The sequence below is a fragment of the Gracilinanus agilis genome, chromosome 3, assembly GCF_016433145.1.
Source record: "Gracilinanus agilis isolate LMUSP501 chromosome 3, AgileGrace, whole genome shotgun sequence".
In the NCBI taxonomy this organism is placed as follows: Eukaryota; Metazoa; Chordata; class Mammalia; order Didelphimorphia; family Didelphidae; genus Gracilinanus; species Gracilinanus agilis.
The window spans coordinates 404,599,623-404,622,507 of record NC_058132.1 but is presented as its reverse complement, the minus strand read 5'-3'; the positions used below and the strand labels follow the sequence as shown (position 1 = coordinate 404,622,507).

At 36.2% G+C, this 22,885-nt stretch overlaps 1 protein-coding gene across 1 annotated transcript in view; it reads left to right on the top strand.

The window, feature by feature from the left end:
- EFHC2 (EF-hand domain containing 2) overlaps nucleotides 1-22,885 on the top strand; it is a 163,116-nt gene that overhangs the window by 127,855 nt on the left and 12,376 nt on the right. Inside the window, exon 14 of the mRNA XM_044669224.1 lies at nucleotides 16,437-16,539. Within this exon, the coding sequence (XP_044525159.1) occupies nucleotides 16,437-16,539 (103 nt within the window). The remainder of the gene's footprint in view (nucleotides 1-16,436; nucleotides 16,540-22,885) is intronic.

Here is a 22,885-nt window from a genome sequence, read left to right as displayed (position 1 = left end):
TGCGCACACATATACAGGCATACTTTGTTTTACTGAGCTTTACTTTATTGAATGTCACAGATAATGGATTTTTTACAAATTGAAAGTTTATGGCAAACCTGAGTAGAGCAAGTCTATAGGCACCATTTTTTTTCACAACAGCATGGGCTCACATCATATCTCTGTGACAGTTTTTTGGTAATTTTTACAATATTTCATACTACTCCATTATAATGATATCTGTTATGGATGATACTATTGTAATTGTTTTAGTGTGCATGAATCATAGCAAGGCACAAACTAAGGGAAACTTAATAAATTTTGTCTGTTTCTGACTGCCCAATTGACTGACCGTTCCCCCATCTCTCTCCTTCTCATTGGACATTCCCTGATACACAACAATTTTCAAGAATTTTACATAAACTTAGTTGATAAAGCAGTGGCAAGGTTTGAGAGGATTGATATCAATCCTGAAAGAAGCTCTACTGTGGATAAAATTCTATCAAATAGCACCACATGCTACAGAGGAATCTTTTGTGAAAATAAGAATCAATCAAAGTGGCAAACTTCACTGTTACCTTATTTTAAGAAATTGCCACTGCCACACCAAACTTCAGCAGCCACCTCTCCAATCAATCAAGTCAAGACCCTTTACTAGCAAAAAGATTATGACTTGCTAAAGGTTCAGGATGGTTAGCATTTTTTTAGCAATAAAATTAAGGCTTATTTTTTTAGATATAATACTATTCTATACGTACTATAATATAGTATAGTGTAAATAAGACTGGGAATAAAAATGCACTGGGAAAGCAATTAGTAGGATTTAGTTTATTGTGATACACACACAGGCATTTCTTAGAGACATTTGATTCTGGACCACTGCAAATATTACAATAAAATGAATCATTCTCCTCTTTGAGGGAAGGCCATCTAGCCTAGTGCTATAGTCTGGAGGACTGTTATCTTACCCTGGGGGTACAGATACTTAAAAGAAGGAAGAGTTGGGTTCCTTGCAAGTAGCCATTTGTGGTTTTTTTTGGGGGGTGGGTCAGATTACAGCCTTCCATGTATTGAATGCCATGTTATTCTAAAAACTTCTATGGGAGCTAAGGTGCTTTCCATTTTTTTGCATGTGTGGAGAGACAGACATGAACCAAATCCTATCAAGAGAAATCCTGATAAGGGCAAAATGAGTGAAATTCTAATGCTTTTAAAAGAAACTCTGAGTTGAGGAATAAGTATTATATTCAAACCCTGGGAAATATTGGTCTCATCTTGATTGACAGGGGAGACAGTTGGAGACATCAGAATGTTCCCAGATGCTACAAGCCAGGGGCAAAAGTTGGTTGGCCTGAGAGTATAAATACCCATAACAGCCATCTAGGAGGGGTCTTTGACCGTTGGTCATTGATTCTCTCTGAATCTCCTTAGACATTCAGGTATCTGAATCATCCTAGCTCTTTAGGTCTCTGGGTCCCTGGGTGGTGACGGGAGGAAGGGAGGTCTGAGAAGAAGAGGGTGGTTAAGAGTTGAATATTTCCTGAAGGCTGTGAAGGCAAATATATCACCAAACTGATAATAAGAAAGCTGAGAGGAAATCACCATCACAGCTGCAGCAAGAGCAGACTACTCTCTCTGATTTGGTATTGGCCAAGCTGAACCAGAGGGGTTGTGAAGAACAATAGCTCCAGCTTTACTGAATCAATAGTCTCTGGTCCTGAGTGATTATAGATTATAGATATTAGATTGACAGGGTCTCCAATACCCAATCCGTATCCTGATTATCCTTTCCCTAATTATGATCATAGATAAAGTATTTAATAAGTACCTTTCTGAGTGGTCATTATATCACGACCCTTGGGGAGGGAGCAAATGCAGACAGATGAACAACGTGATCCAAGGCTAATCAGAGCCCAATATTAATAATCAATCCAACCCCAGGTGGGACCTGAAAGGGTTACCCATCCACCTGACCATTAGGGGTCTTTCCTGGGAAATTATAACATCCAGCAAGGGTCTTCCCCCATCACCAGCACCTAGGGAGAATACAGAGATACAGCTCCATCGCACTGGATCCATATCCCCCTAGTAGGACACCCATTCTTTATAACATAAGTCAAACCCAACTTTTAATTTCCAGGTTATATAAAATGGCCAATGGTTGAAGCATCTTTGTTCTGAGAGTAAGACAATAAATTGTTCTCTTCTTTATCACCAAGTCAATCACCTGATGATGGATTTTGTAAGATGGATACCGGGGAAAATGGGCAGAATATTCTAATTCTGTCATTAATTTTCAGTTGTGACCTTCATCAAATCCTTACATTCCTTTGTGGAGCTCTTTAGCTCTCTTCCTTTTAGAATTCTGGTCTCAGAATTTCCAGGCTAGTGCTTTGCTTACTGGACCTGAGTCCCTGTAGTGAAATTAATTTGACTTCACCATGCAACAAACTGTGGCAAGTTGAATTTTCCATTAAAAAAATAGTTGGCAACTTCAGTGGAAAGGGAAGTGTGTGTACTAGTGCCATTTGTTATGTGTCAGTCAGGTTGTATTTCTAAATTAAAGCACGGTGCAGATTTTTAAATGAGATTTAATTTAATGTACACAGACAAGTTATTCTCAAAATTCTTACTACCAAAGAAATACTGTAACCAACAAAGCAAGTTAATTCTTTCCTTACTATTATATTGTCCAACCATCCAGTTGTAGAAACTGGGGCTACTTACTGGTTACTTATTAGTTTGCCAGGTCTTTGCCAGGATTTTTCTATGGATATCCTTTTAATCATCTAAGCATGCCACAGATGATCAACTCCCTTAGTATACATATAGGCTATATTTTCTGCATTTCCACACCTTTGATTTTCTTGGATATGATAGCCCTTCTTCTGAGGTCTAATTCAACCATGCTCTGAAGATCAACTAACATCTAGCAAAGCAGTTTTTGCTTTATCCTTGGATCTTATCATTTTTTCTTGTAACTGCATCTTCCCCAGCTTTCTTGATGTTTAGGAAGTTAACACACACAAGGAATTCTCTATTTTACTCATTCTTATCTTCTTTACTTTTAAAACTTCACCTTTCCTCTAGCGCTGCCTTTATTATTCCTTCTATCTAACCTCCTGACTCTTTCAGTCATGACAATTTGAGAACTGAGGAGTCACAATACAATACCATTCTAAACTATGCAACAGAGCTCTTTTGGGTGTTAGCATGGCCCTTACGTTTCACCCCACTTTGAGAGTTTTCACCCCCCCAGTACCAAAAGAATATATAGGGGTATCTAATCTCTCCCACTGCCTTGGGCACCCACCATTTGTGTTCCCTCAGTTTAAAGATCCCCTCTAACCCAGTTCTATTTATCCACTTAATAGTTTTGTTTTGACAAAGGAATATTTAAGGATATTCAAAGGGATAAGGACAATAATAGGTAAACATTTCTCTCCAACCCATAAGATATAACTTTCACATCATCTCTTTCTCTTTGGAGGGGAGGAGGATTCAATTCATAGCTGAATTCAGTTTCTATAGCCTGGTTCCACCAAATTCTAAGTTCAAAGCAGCTAAACCCATCTTGGTTTTGAGCACCAGGTACCCTGGCTTAGGATTTCTCTGCTGGGTTGGCAGCAACATCCAGCCTCGACTCTTAACATGTGGGTACCTCCATCTTATATGATCTCAGCATGTGTAAAGCCCCATTATCCTGCTAATTCTAGTTTAATGATGAATGAGGCATAGGAGTTTTCTAAGAATGTTTATCAGAGTAGTATATGCCAAAGGTAGAATTTATGCCATTCAGTCCAAAGTGCCTTTCGACCTTACAGACTCTAAGGTGTTGGGACCTTGAACAAAAATCATGGACACTCAGTAAACAATGTCTTGGTAGCTCTTCCCTCTCAATACTAAGAATAAATTATTTATGGGAAATTATATTCATTTATGTATGGAAGGCTAATGTGATTGACTCCCTTACCCTCTATTATTTACTCTGATATTCTGTCCTACTTAAACATTTTGATTTTTTTTGATGAATGGTTCTTGAATGGTCTATTAGTAGAAGCTGGAAGAGCATATTCAGTATCAACTGAATATAATCCATTGTACTCAACTAGTGATGGGTCTGCAGAATTGAGTGAGACATCTATTACACCTGAGTTCACCATGGAGGTGATATTCAGTGTTCTCCATCCATCCAATGCAGTCTCTACCAACAAAGTCAACAGGAAACCATAAATAGAATAAAAAGCATATATTTTAGATAGATTAGCAAAATAAAAAATGGAGAAGACAGCTGGTGGAATCGGTTTCTTTTCCTTAACCACTCCCTCCCATATGCAGAAGGGTTAATGTACTTCTCATTTCTTGTCTCTGCTCTGTTCTACTTCTGCCAAGGCTAGTAAGCTGACTGCTTTTCTATCATTCTCTGCATTGATAGTATAATAGAGAAATTCGAGGGATAAGCATAAGATGGGAAGTTAGCACATGCCAAAGAATTTTGGAGAAAGTATTCTAGAAGCCAGGGGGAGAGAGAGAAGGGTTAACTGATAAACAACTGTCACTTGATCCTTGGTTTTGGTCTTGGGCTATCAATTTGGGTCATGGTCCTACCCAATCAGAGGGAGGAAGAGCTGCTTCTAGGAGCTTTTCCTATCTCAAGTCTTTGGAGAACAAAGGACAACCCTTCAATCCTTCCTTGTGGTTCCTGATCAGCTGAAGAGCAATATGAGCAGATCTGATTATCCCTGGTATTTGTGAGTGTGTGCCAACTTCCCATCTTATGCTTCTCTCTCTAATTTCCCTATTACATTAGTCATTATCTACACAAATCCTGTCTTCTGCTGTTGGCCTCCATTTCAATGACACTAACCTCTCCAACCTTTGCCTTCTGTCCTGGCAACCTCTCATTTGCTATTCTGTCGCTCTCCATAGTTGCCAGTTACTAAAGTTTTGTCCTGCTCATAGTTGCTACCAAGGTAGCTTTGTGCGCTGCCTCGGGCACTGTTATCACTCTCTTATGTTGAGAAGCCTGAGCTACAGATCATGGGCTAATCAGCACATCTTCAGTTGCATCCTTGAAGAGCCCCATACTCATATTCAGTTACCCACCTAGAAGATTTCTCTATTTCACACCTCCTCAGTTAGGTTAGGTTGGATGAATCCCTTTTAATCGCTTCCCTCCCTTAGGATGCCACTCCTGCTGCTCTTAGATTCAGTGCTGAGTCTTTTGTATATTGAGAATAAACACATACATATCTTTTAATGTATCTTCAGTATTATCATATCCCACTAGCTAGCAGCTAATGGTATAAATTGTTATGAAGCCTTGGTAATTCTCAAAGCAGGTGAATTAAATGGCATTGCTCTCTGCCATCAGCCTTTTGTCTGCTGAGATGGCCAAGGCTCCTGTCATATACACATCTGTTAAAATATATGTTAAAATTGTCACAAAAATGTCCAAAAATAAATGAAAAAAACCCACAAATATATATGCACATACACACATACATCAATATATACATAGACACATACAAATGTCCTAGCTTTGTGGATAAGAACTCTATTTGACAAAAATTGCTGGGATATTTTTCTTGAACATTTGTTCTTTCAGAAGAATTTTGTTATTATTTTTACCCTTATGTATGCATGAAAGTATATATTTATACATGCATGTATATGTATATTTGATTTTAAAATTTATTTTTAACATTATTTTTCAAATAATTTTACCTTTTCTCCAGCTCCTGCCCCATGCATGGAGAAATCAAGAAATGTGATATTATTTATATATATGAAATGAAAAAATATTTCCAGATTAGGCATGCTGAAAACAAGGCAAGAAAATTAATTGAAAAAATGATGCTTTAGTTTTCACTTAGACTCCATCAGTTCTTTCTCTGCAGGTGATAGCATTTTTCATCATGATTTCTTTGGAATTGTCTTAGATCACTGTATTGCTGAGAACAGCTAAGTCATTCACAATTATTCATCATATAATGTTACTATTGCTGTGGACAATGTTCTCCTGCTTTTGCTCACTTCACTTTGCATCATTTCATATAAGCCTTCCCAGCTTTTTCTTGAAACCATCCTGCTTGTCATTTCTTATAGCACAGTAGTTAATTCCAGCCATTTCCCATTTAGTTATACATCCCCTTGGTTTCCAATTTTTTTGCCTCCACAAAAAGAGATGCTATAAATATTTTTATATATCTAGATCTTTTCCCTTTTTTTTATCTCTTTGGGATATAGCCGTAGGAGTGGTATTGCTGGAGGAAAGAGTATAAACAGTTTGATAGCCCTTTGGACCTAGCTCCAAATTGTTCTCCAGAATGATTGCTTCAGTTCATGTTGTGTGTTAGTTTTCTTATTTTTCCAAATCCCTTCCAAAATTTGTCATTTTCCTTTTCTGTCATATTAGCTAATCTGGTAGGTGTGGGGTTGAAAATTTTTTTTAAATTAGCATTTAAATATTTCTCTAGTTAGTAGGGATTTAGGGCATTTTTAAAAATATGACCATTGTTATAAACAAAAAAGGTCAATGGGATATGTAGGTGTACAATTTATGTTGATGTATCTATCTGCATTCTTCTTAGCTGCAGATGATGGAGGAACACCAATTCCGATTACCCTTGACTGATGCTGTAATTTATCCCTTTCTAACAGTTGCCCAAGAAGGACCCAAGAGGTTAGATAGATGGGTAACCTTTCCAGGTCCAACCTGGGGTTGGATAGATTAGTATTGGGCTATTGATTTGCCTTGGATGAAGTTTAGGATCTGACTACGTTTGACTTCCTTCCCAAGGGCCATGATATAAAGACCAATCAGAAAGGTACTTGTTGTTGAACTCTATTTATCCATAACCAGGGAAAGGATAACAAGGACAAGGATTGGAGATTGGAGACCCTATTGATCTATTATCTATAAACTAGTTGACAATCAGGACTGGAGGCTATTGATCAAACTGGAGATTTGCTCAATCCCACTCTCTTTGGCCAGACCTGGCCACAGCCAAGCCAGAGAATAGGGAAGCTATTGATGCAGTTGTATTGATTATCTTATTCTCTCAGCTTTCCCACTACCAGTGTTGGTGATGCACTAGCTCTCACAGTCTATCAGGAAATAGCTTCAGCGATATTCCTGCCCTCTTCTTCATAGACCTCCTTGCCACTCTTCAAGCGCCCACTCAGAGATTTTCCAGTCCAGAGCCTCCTGTCCAGAGACCTCCAGAGAGACCCCTTCAAAGTGGCTGTTCAAGGGTATTTATACCATGGGGCCAAATGACATTTGTCCCGGCTCATGGCACCTGGGAACATTCCGAGTCTTCCAACTGCCATCCCTGTCAGTCAAGGTGGCATCCATCACTTTCCAGATTATGAATATAATACCATATACATATGGCTTTGATTTATTCCTCTGAAAACTTCGTGTTATATCCTTTGATATTATTATCAAATGTTATATCCTTTTGTTAACTGGGGAATAGTTCTTATTTTTTATAAATTTGACACTGTCTTTCCTAAATTTGAGAAATGAAGCCTATCAGAGAAACATATTTTTTCCCAGTGTCCTCTTTTCTTTCTAATCTTGGCTACATTGGTTTTGTTTGTGTAAAACCTTTTTTTAATTTTAATGTAATCAAAATTATCCCATTTACTTCCCATGATCCACTCTATCTCTTCTTTGGTCATAAATCCTTATTCATAGATGTGAGCAGTAAAATTTCCATTCTCCTGTGATTTGCTTATGATATCACACTTTTTTTATTTTTTATTTTTTAATTTTTTTTAAACCTTTAACTTCTGTGTATTGACTTATAGGTGGAAGATTGGTAAGGGTAGCCAATGGGGGTCAAGTGACTTGCCACAGCTGGGAAGTGTCTGAGGTTGGATTTGAACCTAGGACCTCCGGTCTCTAGGCCTGGCTCTCAATCCACTGAGCTACCCAGCTGCCCCATGATATCACACTTTATGTTTAAATCTTGTCTGATTTTTACCTTACTAATAATTATAAGGTTTGAGATAATAGTTTATGCCTAATTTCTGCAAAACTGTCTACCAGTTTTCTCAGAAATTTTTGTCAAATAGTGAATTCTTGCCCCCAAAGCTGGGATCTTTGGGTTTATCAAACACTAGATTACTGTGGTCCTTTACCACTATGCACTGTGTACCTAATCTATTCCACTAATCTACCACTCTATTTCTTAGCTAGTATCAGATTGTTTGGATGATTACTGCTTTGTAATAGTTTGAAATCTGCTACTGCTAGGTTGCCTTCCTTTACATGTTTTTTTTTCATTGATTCCTTTGATTTTCTTGACCTTTTGTTCTTCCATATGAATTTTATATTTTTTACCTCTATAAAATATTTTTTGCTAGTTTTATTGATATGGCACTAAATAAATAAATTAATTTGGGTAGAATTGCTTTAATATATTGCTTCAATGTACTTAAGAGGAAAAAACAAATTTTCCAATTGTTTAGATCTGTCTTTATTTATGTGAAAAGTATTTTATAATTTTGTTCATATAGTTCCTGGGTTTGTCTTAGCAGGTAGACTGTCAAGTACTCTATATTGACTATATTTATTTAAAATTTCTTTTTCTATCTCTTACGGCTGGCCTTCATTGTTAGTATATAGTGGTGATGATGCTTTATAGGAGTTTATTTTATATCCCCTTTTGTTTTTTCAGGATTTGGCATTTCACAGAGCATTTTCTAGTCCATTAAAAACACTTTGTTCTCCTTTTGGGAAGGAACCTTAGAAAAAGACCATCTTAAAAGCAAATAATAAACTTAAACTTTTATCAATTTTATTAATATAAATAATAACCTCGACCCCTTTAGATAGTTATTCTACAAATAGATATTCTACAAATGTAGGTACAAAGTGAGATCTTTCTAGTTCTTTGAAATAATATTGTCATATTATTTATGTCATATCTTTTTTTCCTTGACCTTTCTCAGGGCAATTGGCTACTTTCAGTTGTATAATATAGATTTCCAAGACCTTTTAGTTCCATTTAGTCAAACATTAAAGAAATAAAAATATTCCCTAAATGACTAAAAATTTTGAAAGTCTGTCCTATTCTTTATAGGTGGTATCTGCCATCTTCATTCTGTTTCTTTTCTATAATTCCTAGGACTTGGGGTACAGATCACCTCCTATCACATAGAATGATCAAATTGAGAATGTAGCAAAAGTGCCTATGTATAGTTTTCTATGATCAAGTTAGTAAAAGGTACACAGCATATGAAATCTTTGTTTAGAGAACTATCAGTGACATTCCTTGTGGAAATTCTGATGAAGTGTTACATTAAAAAAAAACAAAAACAAACTTATAGACCTTCAATAATATCCAGGAGTATCCTGAGTCTTATGGTGACCATGGTTATTTAATCCAAGAGTAATTTTTTTTACAATTAATATAACATGATTAACAAATAATAAATATACAAGAGATATAGATATTCATATCTAGGGAATTTCTTTTTAATACCTCATGCAAAAATGAAGTTTCTTGTTAAGCATCTCATGGTGTACTTCAGTTCTTTGAAGGAAGGAAGGCAGAAGGAAGGAAGGAGGAAAGAAAGAAAGGAAGGAGGGAAAGGAGGAAAGGAGGAAGGAAGGAAGGAAAGAAGGAAGAAGGAAAGAAGGAAGGAAGGCAAAGAAAAAGACAATATAGAAGGAGATAGAAAAGGAAGACAAAGAAAAGATAGAGAAGGAAAAAATGCAGAAGGAAAGAAAATGAAAGAAAGAAAAAAAAAGAAATGTGCCTGAATTTTGGCTACAAATGTTTCCATAAACAGAACACATCTATTAAATGACTTTGTATGTGTTAGCATGATGTCTGTGCCAAAATCCAGTGAATAAACAGTGGTTGATAGAAGCAAGTGGAGGCAAAATTCCAGAATTCTCAATTAACCGGATTGTGAATAAAGGAATTTCAGGGTGTTCTGTTTTTCTTCTGCAACTTTAGTTCACCCTACTTTCTTTAGAGTGCTTTTTCAATATGATTTCAGTTTGTTACATTTCTCTTTAATATTGATAACTTTTATTATTTCCTCCATGATCTTTCTCTGTTCTGTTTTCTAAAAAAATAAGGAAAAGGCCTTAGGTTGTGATTTAACTTGCTTTTTCGTGGTTTGCTTTTTTATAAGGTCTCTTTTAAAAGGTTTTCCCTAGTGAATTTTTGTTAATAGAAAATTCAACAACTCTGGATGAAGGTGTGGATCATGACACTCTGGGGATTGTTTCTGGGAAGCTCTGAGAAGGTTGCATAGGCTGCCGCTGTCTTGCTTAAAACTTAACTAAATATAATATTGACACCTTTTAGGACCGAGGAATCTGTAGAACTAAGTTGAAGTCTACAAGTGTGAAAATAAATAATAAACATTTATTAAATTCCTACTATGTGCTAGACACTGAACTAAGCACTAGAAATACAAAGAGAGGCAAAAGATAGTCCCTTTCTTTTGAGGAGCTCACAATCTAATGGAGGATAACAACAATCAAACAAATATGTACAAACAGTATAAATAAGAAATAATTAAGGAAGGGAAGGCACTGCAATTAAGAGGAGTTGGGAAAGACTTTCTGTAGAAGAGAGTATTTTAGTTGGTCTAAAAGAAAACCAAGAAAAGCAGTAGGTAGAGATGATGGAGGAGAGTATTTTAGGTTGGAGGATAGTGTGAGAAAATGCCTGGAGCTAAGGGTTCATGGAACAACCAAGAGGCCAATATCATTGGTTTAAAGAGTAGATGAAGTAAGATATAAGAAGACTTAGGTTATAAAGGGCTTTGAACTCCAAACAAAGGATTTTGTATTTGATTCTTTGAGGTGATAGGAAGCCACTGGAATTTGTTATGTTGGGAGGGGAGGGGTATTGGTTGTAATTGGACCTTAGCTTTAGGAAAATCACTTGTTGGATGAATGGGTGATGTATTGGATAGGGGAGAAACTTGGAGTGGGTAGACCAATCAGCTGGCTACTAAAATAATCCAAGCAGGAGGACCTGTACCAGAGAAGGGAATAAAGGTATCATTTCTCCCCTAAGGACTTCTGGTTAAGATATCCTCCTGAATAGTTACAGAGAACCAACACTATCCCAGATAAACCCCAAAACATGTATGAAAAAAGATTTCAAATAAAGAAAACTGAAAAGAAACAAAAGTAAGCATCTTAGTTCACTCTAGGCCTACAAGGAAAAACTATTAGAGAAGGGAAAATATATCATATCAAGGAACTCATTGTGAGCTCAGGAAAACATGGAAGTCAATGGAGGTGAAGAGAAAAGTTGAGTCAATGAAACTAGTGAAATATCTTTCAAATGACCCTAAAGTCAATCAGTTCTTTTGAATGGGGCTGGAAAGGATTCGGAGTGGAGGTGTCACAAGCCAACATGAGCCTTAGTCATCAGGGACTTGAATACAAATCCTGAGCTTGACCTGGCAGACCAGAAATGGGAAAGAAAAATAGCCCCAATATGATACATGGGAAAGAGGTAGGTACTGGCTATGCACTCCTCAGAGCACTGAGAGCCAGCAGTGCTTTCTCTGTAAATCAATTGCATTTTTCATCATAAGTCCTTCAGAATTGTATTAGATCATTATATTGCTGAGAATAAGTCATTTACAGTTGATCACTGTATGAGATGCTGTTACTCTGTATAATGCTCTTTTGGTTCTGCTTATATTATTTTGTATCAATTTATATGTCTTTCCAGGATTTTCTGAAATCATCCTGCTTATCATTATTTAGATCTGACTTTATTTGTTTAAAAATATCTTATAATTATGTTTATGTAGTTCCTGGGTTTGTTTTGGCAACTATATTTCCTGGTATTTTATTCTATCTGGTTATTTTATTTTATTTTAATTTTAAAAATTTTATTTTTGTTGACATGCAAAACATACTTTCATATTGATTATTATGGTAAGAGCACACGCATACATGACCAAAACCCCAAAATAAAACACTGATGTGAAAGATGACTCCAATAGTTCTTTCTCTGGAGGTGGATAGTATTCTCCATTATAAGTCTTTCAGGTTTATCCTAGATCATTGCATTGCTGAGAGTAGCCAAGTTTTCACAAATAATCATGGTATAATATCATGGTATAATTACCAATAATAATTATTGTATACAGTTTTCTCAGTTTTATATATTTCACTCTGCATCAGTTTCTGCAGATCTTTCCAGCTTTTTCTGAAATTATCTTGCTTATCATTTCTTATAGAACAGTAGTATTCTTTCACCAACATGTATCACATTTTGTTCAGTTATTTCCCAGTTGATGGGCAACTTCTTCATTTCCAATTCTTTGCCACTACAAAAAGAGCAGCTACAAATATTTTTGTACCAGTAGGTCCTTTCCCCCTTTTTTATTATCTCTTTGGGATACAGACCCAGTAGTGGTATTACTGGATCAAAGGTTATGCACAGTTTTATAAAGCTTTGGGCATAGTTCCAAATTGTCATCTGTTGTTCAGTTTACATTTCTACCAACAATGCATTAGTGTCCCAATTTTGCCACATCTCCATTTACCACTTTCCTTTACTGCTATATTGGCCAATATGGTAAGTGTGAGGTGGTAACTCAGTGTTGTTTTCATTTGAATTTCTCTAATCAAGAGTGATTTAAAACATTTTTTCATATGATTATTGATGGCTTTGATTTCTTCATCTGAAAATTGCTTGTTCATATCCTTTGACCATTTGTCAACTTGGGGAATGGCTTATATTCTAATAGATTTGACTTTGTTCTCTATGGTTATTTTAAATGGAATATCTCACTTTTTGCAGGACTTTGCTAGTAATATATAAAAATGCTGATAATTTAAGTGGGTTTATTTTACATACTGCTACTTTACTAAAATTATTGATAGTCTCATCCAACATTTTATTTGAATCTCTAGGATTTTCCATATCTACCATTATATTGTCTGCAAACAGAGATAGTTTTATTACATCTTTGCCCATTCTGATTCCTTCAATTTCTACATGATCTAAAACATAAAAGGAGATATAAGCAAATTAGGAGATGGAACATATTACCTATCATGTTTATGGATAGGAGAGAAATTTATGAGTCAGCAAGAGATAGAGAGCATTGTGAAATTGTAATATGGATAATTTTGAATACATTTAATTCAAAACTTTTTGTACAAATAAAATAAATGTCAAGATTAGAAGGAAAGCAGAAAATTGGAGGAAAATTTTGTGAACAGCCTCTCAAATAGAGGCCTCATATTTAAAATATGTAGAGAACTTTGCCAAACGTGTAAGGATAAGAGCCATACCCCCAATTGATAAATGGACAAAAGATATGAAGTCAATTTTTAGATAAAAAGATCAAAGCCATGTGTAGGTTTGTGAAAAAATACTCTAAATCACTACTGATAAGAGAAATGCAAACCAAAACAATTCTGAGATAGATATAATCTCACACTCATCAGATTGGCTAAAATGATAAAAGGGCAAAATGACAAATGTTGGAGATGTGGAAAAGTGGGGACACTAATATACTGTTGGTGGAGATCCAATCATTTTGGAGAGCAAGCAATTTGAAATTACACCTGGAGAGTTTTAAACTGTGTATACCCTTAGATTGTTAGGTCTGTTTCCCAAAGAGATCAGGAGAAAAGGAAAAGAACCCATATGGTCCAAAATATTTAGAAAAGCTCCCTTTGTGGTAGAAAAGAATTAGAAATTGAAGGATACTCATCAGTTGGAGAATACCTGAACAAATTGTGGTATAAAATTGTGATGAAATACTACTGTGCCATAAGAAATGATGAGCAGACTAACTTGAAAAAAAATTGAAAAGAATTACACAAGAGAACATCATAGACAGTGATGGATTTAATACTTGAAGATTAAATTGTGAATGTTCCCTCCAGAGAGTGAACTGAAAGGTGGAAACATGACAGATATAGTTTACATGAACATATTTGTCTCCGGGATGATACAGAGTGGGAAGGGCTTGGGGCACTTATAGATAAATTCTATTGATAAAAAATTAAAATAAAAATTACATTCTAATCATTATTATCTTATGCATATTACATTTAACCATTATCCTTATGATATCTACTATGCTGAACAAATAAACATTTTAATGAAAGAATAAAGAGGTGAAAGTAGATGTGATTGTTAGTTTTTTAATTAAGATCCAATTCTTTCTTACTGTTTCATCTTCATCCCTAATTCTGTGCCTCTTATTTCCATTGTGTGAATTTCAGGCTAGGATATGGTAGAGAGAGATATGGCATCTTTCTCCTGGACACTTGCTCCTGACTGGGGTTTTTTTTCAGCCTGAAACAGATCTCTCCTTTTTCTCCTCCCATTTGTCTGAATAATCCTTCTCAGTTTTTTTTTTTTCCGGGTCATCTGTATCATGGCCCTATAATGCAAGAACACATCTTTATCCTAATTCTTTTGGGAATTTCATCAGCTTATATGAGTTCAATTATAATTTCTATGGAGATGACTTCCAAATCTAGAAATCCATCTCTACTTTTTCTCTTGAGTGCCAGTCCCATGTCTTCAACTGTTTGATGGTCACTGCCACCTGAATGACCCATAGGTACCTCAAACTAAACATGTTAAAAAATAGCATTCATTTTTTCCTTTGAATCCTACCCCTTCTCCTAATTTCCCAATTTCTGTAAGGCATCATAATTTTTCCAGTCAATCAGTCAATCAGGTTTTTAACCTAGGAATTATTCTCACTCAGTCTTCCTACCCAAATGCCTTCCAAACCTTATCGATTGTGTCTACACATTTCCCTCCTCCATCTTCTTCTCCCTACTGATGTGGATACCACCTTTCAGAACCTCATCTACTCTCCCCTGGACTATTGCAGTAGCCTCCTAAATGATCTTCCTATATCTTGGCCTCTTCTTTATCCAATTCACATAACCACCAAGTCCAGAGGATAACATATCTAGAAGAGGAAGGGGCCTCAGAGGCCATTTAGTCCCAAGCCCAATCCTTTCATTTTACTCATGAAGAGCATGAGACTCAATGAGGTAAAGTGTTTTGTCTAAAGTCACACAGCAAGTGTCAAAGGCAAGATTGGAATGCAGGTACTCTGACTTCAGAATCTGTGCTCTTTTCCCACTGTGCTAGATATTCCAAAAGCACAGGCATGCCACTTCACTATTCAAGAAGCTTCAGTGGACCCTCAGTGTCTCTAGGAGAAAATGCAATTTTCTTCTGATAAAACAAAAAATATTCTCTTGAGTATTTAAAACCTCTCATGATTGAGCTTCATTCTACATTTCCATTAGATGGCACAGTACATAGAATACCAGGCCTTGAGTCAGGAAGACTCATGTTCCTGAGTTCAAATCTGGCCTCAGATACTTACTAGCTGTGTGATCCTGGACAAGTCATTTAACTCTCTTTGCCTCAGTTTCCTTCTCTGTCAAATGAGCTAGAGAAGGAAATGGCAAACCATGTCAGCATCTTTGCCAAGCAAATCTCAGATGAGATCACAGAGTTGGACATTACTGAAATGAATTAATAATAACAAAAATAATTTCTAATATCTAGAATAGCGAATCAAATTAAACTAAATTAACCATCATTTCAGATAAAGTGTAAAGTATATATCAGATAAAGTATAATAGTCACATAGAGCCAGAATGCAAAAAAATTCAAAATTGTCAGTCCATAAAAACCTATTTATTAAGTGCTTCTTTGTGGAATGGGGATAAAGATAAAAGACAGTCCCTGCTTTTGAGGTGTCCACAATTGAATGGGGGAGTCAGCTTGCAAATAACGACGTACAAACAAGGCCTAAATGGGGAAAATGAGAAATCAAATAGAATCATCCATGTTGAATTTATATGTTTAGTGTTTTCCATTTGATCACTCAATATATTAATTTAAATATATAATCAATATATTAAATAAAATCTTAATGTTTTCATCTCTAGAATTCGTTAAATTGTTTTCTAAACTGTGAGACAATGTTATCTTTGGAAATTGTTGTTGTTCAAACGTGGATGGTTAAAAATGGAAATGTTTTGCAGAATTGTTTAGGAGAAAAATACTGAATTAAAAGTTTTATAGGTTCTTAAGATTGTCCATTTAATTTGTTTCCATAAAATAAAATGCTTTAGTCAAGATTAGATTTTCACCTGGCCTATAATTTTATTTAAAAAAACATGGGGGGCAGCTGGGTAGCTCAGTGGAGTGAGAGTCAGGCCTAGAGACAGGGGGTCCTAGGTTCGAACCCGGCCTCAGCCACTTCCCAGCTGTGTGACCCTGGGCAAGTCACTTGACCCCCATTGCCCACCCTTACCAATCTTCCACCTATGAGACAATACACCGAAGTACAAGGGTTTAAAAAAAACAAAAACATGGCAGTGTATTTTAAAAATAAAATTAATGACATTTAGTTTAATTCAGATTGTGAAATTAATCTGTGTATGAAATTTATATTTTCAGATTTGAGGACAGCCAGGAACAAATCGACTATCAGAAGTTTTTTGATTCCATAAACTGGAGAGTCAATGCAGCTCCACCTTTCCAGACGCTGATGACTTCAAAAGTAAGCACTAATGCACATTTCTAAAGTTTTCTCTGCAAAACCTTTTAAGGTTTAGCAAGATTTGCCTTTGGTGACCTTCATCCTAGGAATGTTGTCATAAAACAGGCAGTTCCAAGCATTGCTTTGGAAGGATGTTGATAATATAAAAAAATTATTAAACCAAAGCTCAGATCATATGTAATATAGGCTCCATTCCAAAATGAATCTGAAATTATGTTTATAAATTTCCATCATGCAATTCATGAGTACTTATTTCAAACCTGAGATGGATGATTTTTAAAAATTTATAATATAAAAATGATTAGTTAGAAAAGAACAAAGGATATGAACTAGACAATTCTTTGGAAATTTTGGGATTTTGAAAACGCCTTTTGGAGATGTTCATTGAAACCCTAAGATTTCAGTGCAGCATGTATTTTAGATTTTTTAATTTTCATTTAAAAATATCAGAATACTTTACTCAATAGGCAAATCTTAGGGTGGGACAAACACTGTGTAAATACTCTAGAAAATGGACATTTCATTCTATTAGCACCTACATACACAAAATATTACAGCTGGAAACAATACAAGGTTAGAATATAAACTTTTACAAAATCACATGAAAAAGGATGATGGATAACTACATCCATTTAAGGAAAGCTAATTTTTAAAGAAATACAACTAAGAAAAGCCATAATAAAGGCACTCAAAAATGAAAATTGAAAGTAGACTACAGACAGAAGAAAAATGGAAAGTATTTGGAAAAAAAAGTTTCAATACATTATTTTCTCCACCAGAGACAGTGGAACCATCACATGTGAACTCTAATCACAAACCTTGAGATACTTGGACAGAGTGGAGAATGTCACTAAAGAGAAGAAAGACAAGATATTACTCCCTCCTGGGTGTTGTCCTACCTATCTGCTCTTTCTCACTCTCCTTTGCTCCATCTTTATCCAGGTCATATCTGCTATCTTTGGGTGTCCCACAGAGCTCTGTCCTGGGTCCTCATTTCTTCTCCTCCTATTTCACGTGGTGATCTCATCACTCTCATGACATTTTAAAACTCTTACCTTGTGATTTGCCCAAGGTCACACAGCTAGGAAGTGTCTGAGGGCAGATTTAAACTCAGGGACCTCCCATCTCTAGACCTGACTCTCAATCCACTGGACCACCTACCTGCCCTCACTCCCATGAAATTTCAAACTGGATGTCCTATAGTCATCTTAAACTCAACATATCCCAAACTGATCTAATGATATTTCTTTCTGAAACCTTACCCTTTCTGAATTTCCCTATTAGTCTCAAGTGCACTGCCATTCTTCCAGTCACCCAAGTTTCCACCCTAGCTATTATCCTCAATTCCTCATTCTCATTTCTTCTTTACCATTGTGAGAGTTTATTTTTCATATATTGTATTATTTTTATATCAGACCTATATATTAGGAAGAATTGCTAATTAGAATTGGACTTGGCTCCATCAAGTCTATACATTTTTGCATTTTCTTTGTCCTTAGGAATGTGGTCCTTGCAAAGATCCTGACTAACAGGAAGGTTTTAAAATGATTCTTTTTCTGCATTGGTGATAAATCACCTGTGCATCTTTCCATTTGGGGAATGGTTGAGGGTTTTTGATGGACTACCTCCTAATTAGCTGATTTCCAATTAGATATGTCTCAAGATGTTCAAGGCAGGAGCTGAATAATGAGCTCCCAAAAGTGTTTATAGGTACCTGGGCCAGGAGTGTACAGAGTCTTTGGAGAATTCCAGAAAATTTTTTGATCATAATGAAAATATCTTGATTTGTTACTTAATACATTCTTTTAAAAAGAAGAAACACTGCCTCATGAGAATTTAAATTATTACATCACATATCCAATTTGTTGTCAGCCTTATCAATCTTACCTTCATGATATCTCTTCCATATCCCACCTTCTGTCTTCTGATATTGCCACCTCCCTGTTACAGGTCCTCATCACTTCACACCTGCACAATATTGTAATAGCTCTTTGGCTTCCTGCCTCAAGTCTCTCCCTGGTTCTGACCAACTATTTCCTTAAAGTTGCCCTTTCTATTTTTTTGTATCTCCAGTACTTGGTACCAGGCCTGGCATATAATAGGCGTTTAATAAATGTTTATCAACTGACAGATTGTATCATGCATATATAGAGAAGATATGTGCTGGAGGTGATATACGTGTAAGGGCATTGCAAAAAGCATTGCACAAGGTGTGTGAAGGAGGGGAAGATAAAAGAGAAGTAGGAAAAATTAAGTCTTATTAGTGCAAAAAAAGATGACTGATAAAAATGTTAATAATTACCAAGCTACATGCTCCTTTCCCATCTATACAAATTTTTTTTTATCAAGGTCATCTCTATATAAATTGAGGACAATTTGGATGATGGGGAATAATAGGTTTTAGGTAGCAATATTCAATAGTGGATCACATTTGTGACATCTCACAATTGAGTGAAATATGTAGAGAATACCATTGTTTTTATTGTTGGTAGACTTGAAAAGCATGTAATCCAATAGAACAAAATACCACCTTCAAGGTTTTTTTTTTTACAAGAGATAGCTCTTTCACATAGTAAGACTTTTCAGAATTAATTGGAAGATGCAACATGAAAATAATCCTATTCATTCACCTGCTGAGATGAAGCTTAAAACAGGGAGATATATATTTATCAAAATTGTTTATCATTGCAATAGAAATCCAAGTGGTGGATTTTCTGTGGATGATAAGGTCCTCTGGATGGTGGATGACATGTTAATTGCATCCAAGCACAAGACATTGTAGAACCAAATGAAAAAGTTCTGTCATCATTTAAAATGAGTTTGACATTCTGGAAGACAATTTGAAACTATGCTCAAAGGGCTATAAAAGATTGCCTGCCCTTTGATCTAGCCATGGCATTGTTGGGTTTGTACCCCAAAGAGATCATAGATAAACAGACTTGTAAGAAAATATTTATAGCTGAGTTTTTTGCGGTGGCAAAAAACTGGAAAACCAGGGTATGCCCTTCAATTGGGGAATGGCTGAACAAATTGTGGTATATGTTGGTGATGGAATACTATTGTGCTCAAAGGAATAATAAACTGGAGGAATTCCATGTGAACTGGAAAGACCTCCAGGAATTGATGCAGAGTGAAAGGAGCAGAGCCAGAAGAACATTGTACACAGAGACTGATATACTGTGGTAAAATAGAATGTAATGAACTTCTGTACCAGCAGCAATGCAATGACCCAGGACAATTCTGAGGGATTTATGGTAAAGAACTTTACCCACACTCAGAGGATGAACTGCAGGAATGGAAACACAGAAGAAAAACAACTGCTTGAACACACGGGTTGAGGCGGACATGATTGGGGATGTAGCCTCTAAAAGATGCAACTATCAACAATTTGGAAATAGATCTTGATCAATGACACATGTTAAAACCAGTGGAAATGCGCATTGGCTGTGGGGGGGGAGTTGGGGAGTGAAGGGGAAAGTAAGAGCATGAATCATGTAACCATGTTAACTTTTCTAAAAAATAAATATTATTAAATGTTAAAAAAAAATAAAATGAGTTTGAAAGCCTATGCATCCATACAGAAAAGAACAAATGGATAAAGATTGTCTACTGTGCATATCCAAGTATTTATTCATTATACATCCTACAGAGTTTGTACAACAGTATGTGTATATGGGATAGACAGTATAGACAGTATAGATGATAGACAAACTCTACCCAGAGCTGAAAAGGAAGAAAATATGCTGAATTGCTTTTAAGAAATTGCAATACTCATTTACTAAATCCAAGCTTTCCACTGAAGGAAAGGCTCATATTTTCAATATGAACATTTTATCAGTATTTTTATATGGCATCAAGACCTAGAACATCACCAACTAAAGAATTAAAGATGAGTGTCACATGAAGAACAATGGAAAAATTCATGAAGATATGAATAAATGTCAAACTCTTAACTAATGAGAATCTCTAAAGAACAGGACTTAATTTCATTTAGGAATTATATGAGAGGAAGAGAAAACACTCTGGTCTCATGGCAAGAGGAAGAGATCATGATAAGTGGACCTCTAGCATGCTCTATTAGTATATATGCAATGTTGGGAGAAATCAAGGAAGGCTTCCTACAAATTAGGTTGATGCCTTAGGGTGAACTTTTGGTGTTTGCTCATTTTTCCTATCTAATTATAGATAGGTTCTGTTTTCTTGGAGTTTGGGTTATCCTCTTAAACTTTAGTCCTTCCTTGATGTGATTCTCAGCTTATTTTCTGGGTTTTTACCAATTTTAGTTCTAAAAAGATGGTGTGATGGCCTGAGGGCTGAGAGCTCAGAGAGTTCCCTTCCCCTTCTGATTCAATTAACCCGTGAGATCCTGATAGCTCAAAAGACTTGCTTGGTTGTAAGCTTTTGGTCTTACTTTGATCTTGATCAAGTCAGGAACTACTTAAATTGTAGTTTCAGGCTTAGGTGTAAGTTTTTGGTCTTACTGTGTACATGTTCTAATCAGGCACACCCTTGATCGCTCTGTCCTGGAGCTCTTCCCTGAGCTTTAGGCAAAAAGATCCAGGTCGCTCTTAGTGTTATCAGCCATCCCAAACTGTGTGTGATCTATGTCCTCATCCTAGACTGGGACTCCTGGCTTCCCTCTGGACTCACACAGATCAGCCCACTTCAGCACAGACTGCCCTGGGCTATGACTCTAGACTTCTCCACAGGTTTGAAATTTCAAGGGGTGTGAGTCAGCTTGACCCACTATTTGTGGAGACAGGATCTCAGGATCTGAATGTTGCCTTGGCATTAGGTTCCAAACCTGGGACAGGAGATGTGTGGCTTGCTCCTCACTCCTTGCTACAGTCTTGCTGACTGTGCTCCCTTCTCACCCCAGTGTCCCAGATATTCTCTCCCTATCTTTTCGTTTTTTCCTTTTCTTGAAAGTTGTTTCACTCTGTCTCCTTGATAGTTCTATCACTCCTATATTAATTTTGTCGTGATATTTTAATATTGCTTGGAGAGGATTCTCATGGTGAGTAGGGGCTTCTCTGTTCTACTCCACCATCTTGACTCTGCCTCCAGAACTTGGATGAACTTTTGGGAGAATGTGTATAAGAGTCACCCATGATGGGCCAGAGTGGATGTGTTGCTTGTTCTGGGATGGTCCTGACTCATGCCAGCCTCCTGGTAGTTTAAGTTCAATATTAAAACACAAATTATACACTAATAGATCATTCAACAGATGACAAAAGGAGTTTCACTTAGTCATACCAATAGAAGGCTATTCAGTGGATTTAGATATTGAAACCACTTCTGTCTGATTCAGCTGAGAAAAGCTCCCTTGTCAGAATTGCTCATCCTTTCCCAAGAGTCAAGATTCAGAGTTCTTGGAGCTCTTTCTAGTTGTTTTGTATGCAGACAACCAGGAAATGATATCCCTCAGGCAATCCTCTCTTGAGAATGGTTTTAATACCTTTTAAAGAAAAACCAGCCTTACTTGCATAGGAGAATGGATTAATATATTGTGATCTACATCATTGTAGGGAAGTCTTGAATTGATGAGATCATAAAAACATTTGAGCATCAAATATTTGAGATGGTAGCAAGGATTATGATAGGCTTTGATAATACTATTTTATGTCTCCATAACACTGAAATATGCACAGAAAAAATAAAAGGAAGTCATCTTACCATTTTTTAAACAATACATGAGAATCAAATGAGATCATATGTAAAACACTCTGTAAAACTTGATTCAGTAATGTAAATGCTAATTATTAATTATTATTATAGGTTTTTGTTATCTGGAATTTTATAGTTATCTGGATATTTGAATTTTTCACTTTTCAATCAAATGTTTTGGTATCATATCAATACAATCTGTGTAGCGTGTATAGCTAGTCATAGGTTGGACCTTATATGGTGATGAGCTGTAGGCATTGAGAATATGAGTATTTTGAAAGGGAATTTTATTCAAAGCATATTAAATAAATTTATCCAGTTACATGACATTAGACAGAGCTTCCAGTGACTGTATATCTTGACTGTTCTTTTTGTCCTCTATTAAAAAAACCAACACAGTTAATCTTTCATACCACTACTTGTCCATAATATCATATACTTTAATCTTCTTGCTATGGCAATAAACATGTAGTAGTAGAATGGGTTGAAGCTTTAGTCTGGGCCAGTGATGATGAACCAAAGATGGCTGCCCTCTACCTCCCCAGAGACCACGTACTGTGCCCCCTGCCCCCTATGCCCCAAACAGGGGAGGAAGAAAGTATTCCCATTGGGCTACTGGTCAGAGGGGCAGGCCATGTGAGGAATTTCCTGCTCTCCTCCAGCTCTTCTGCCTGTGAGC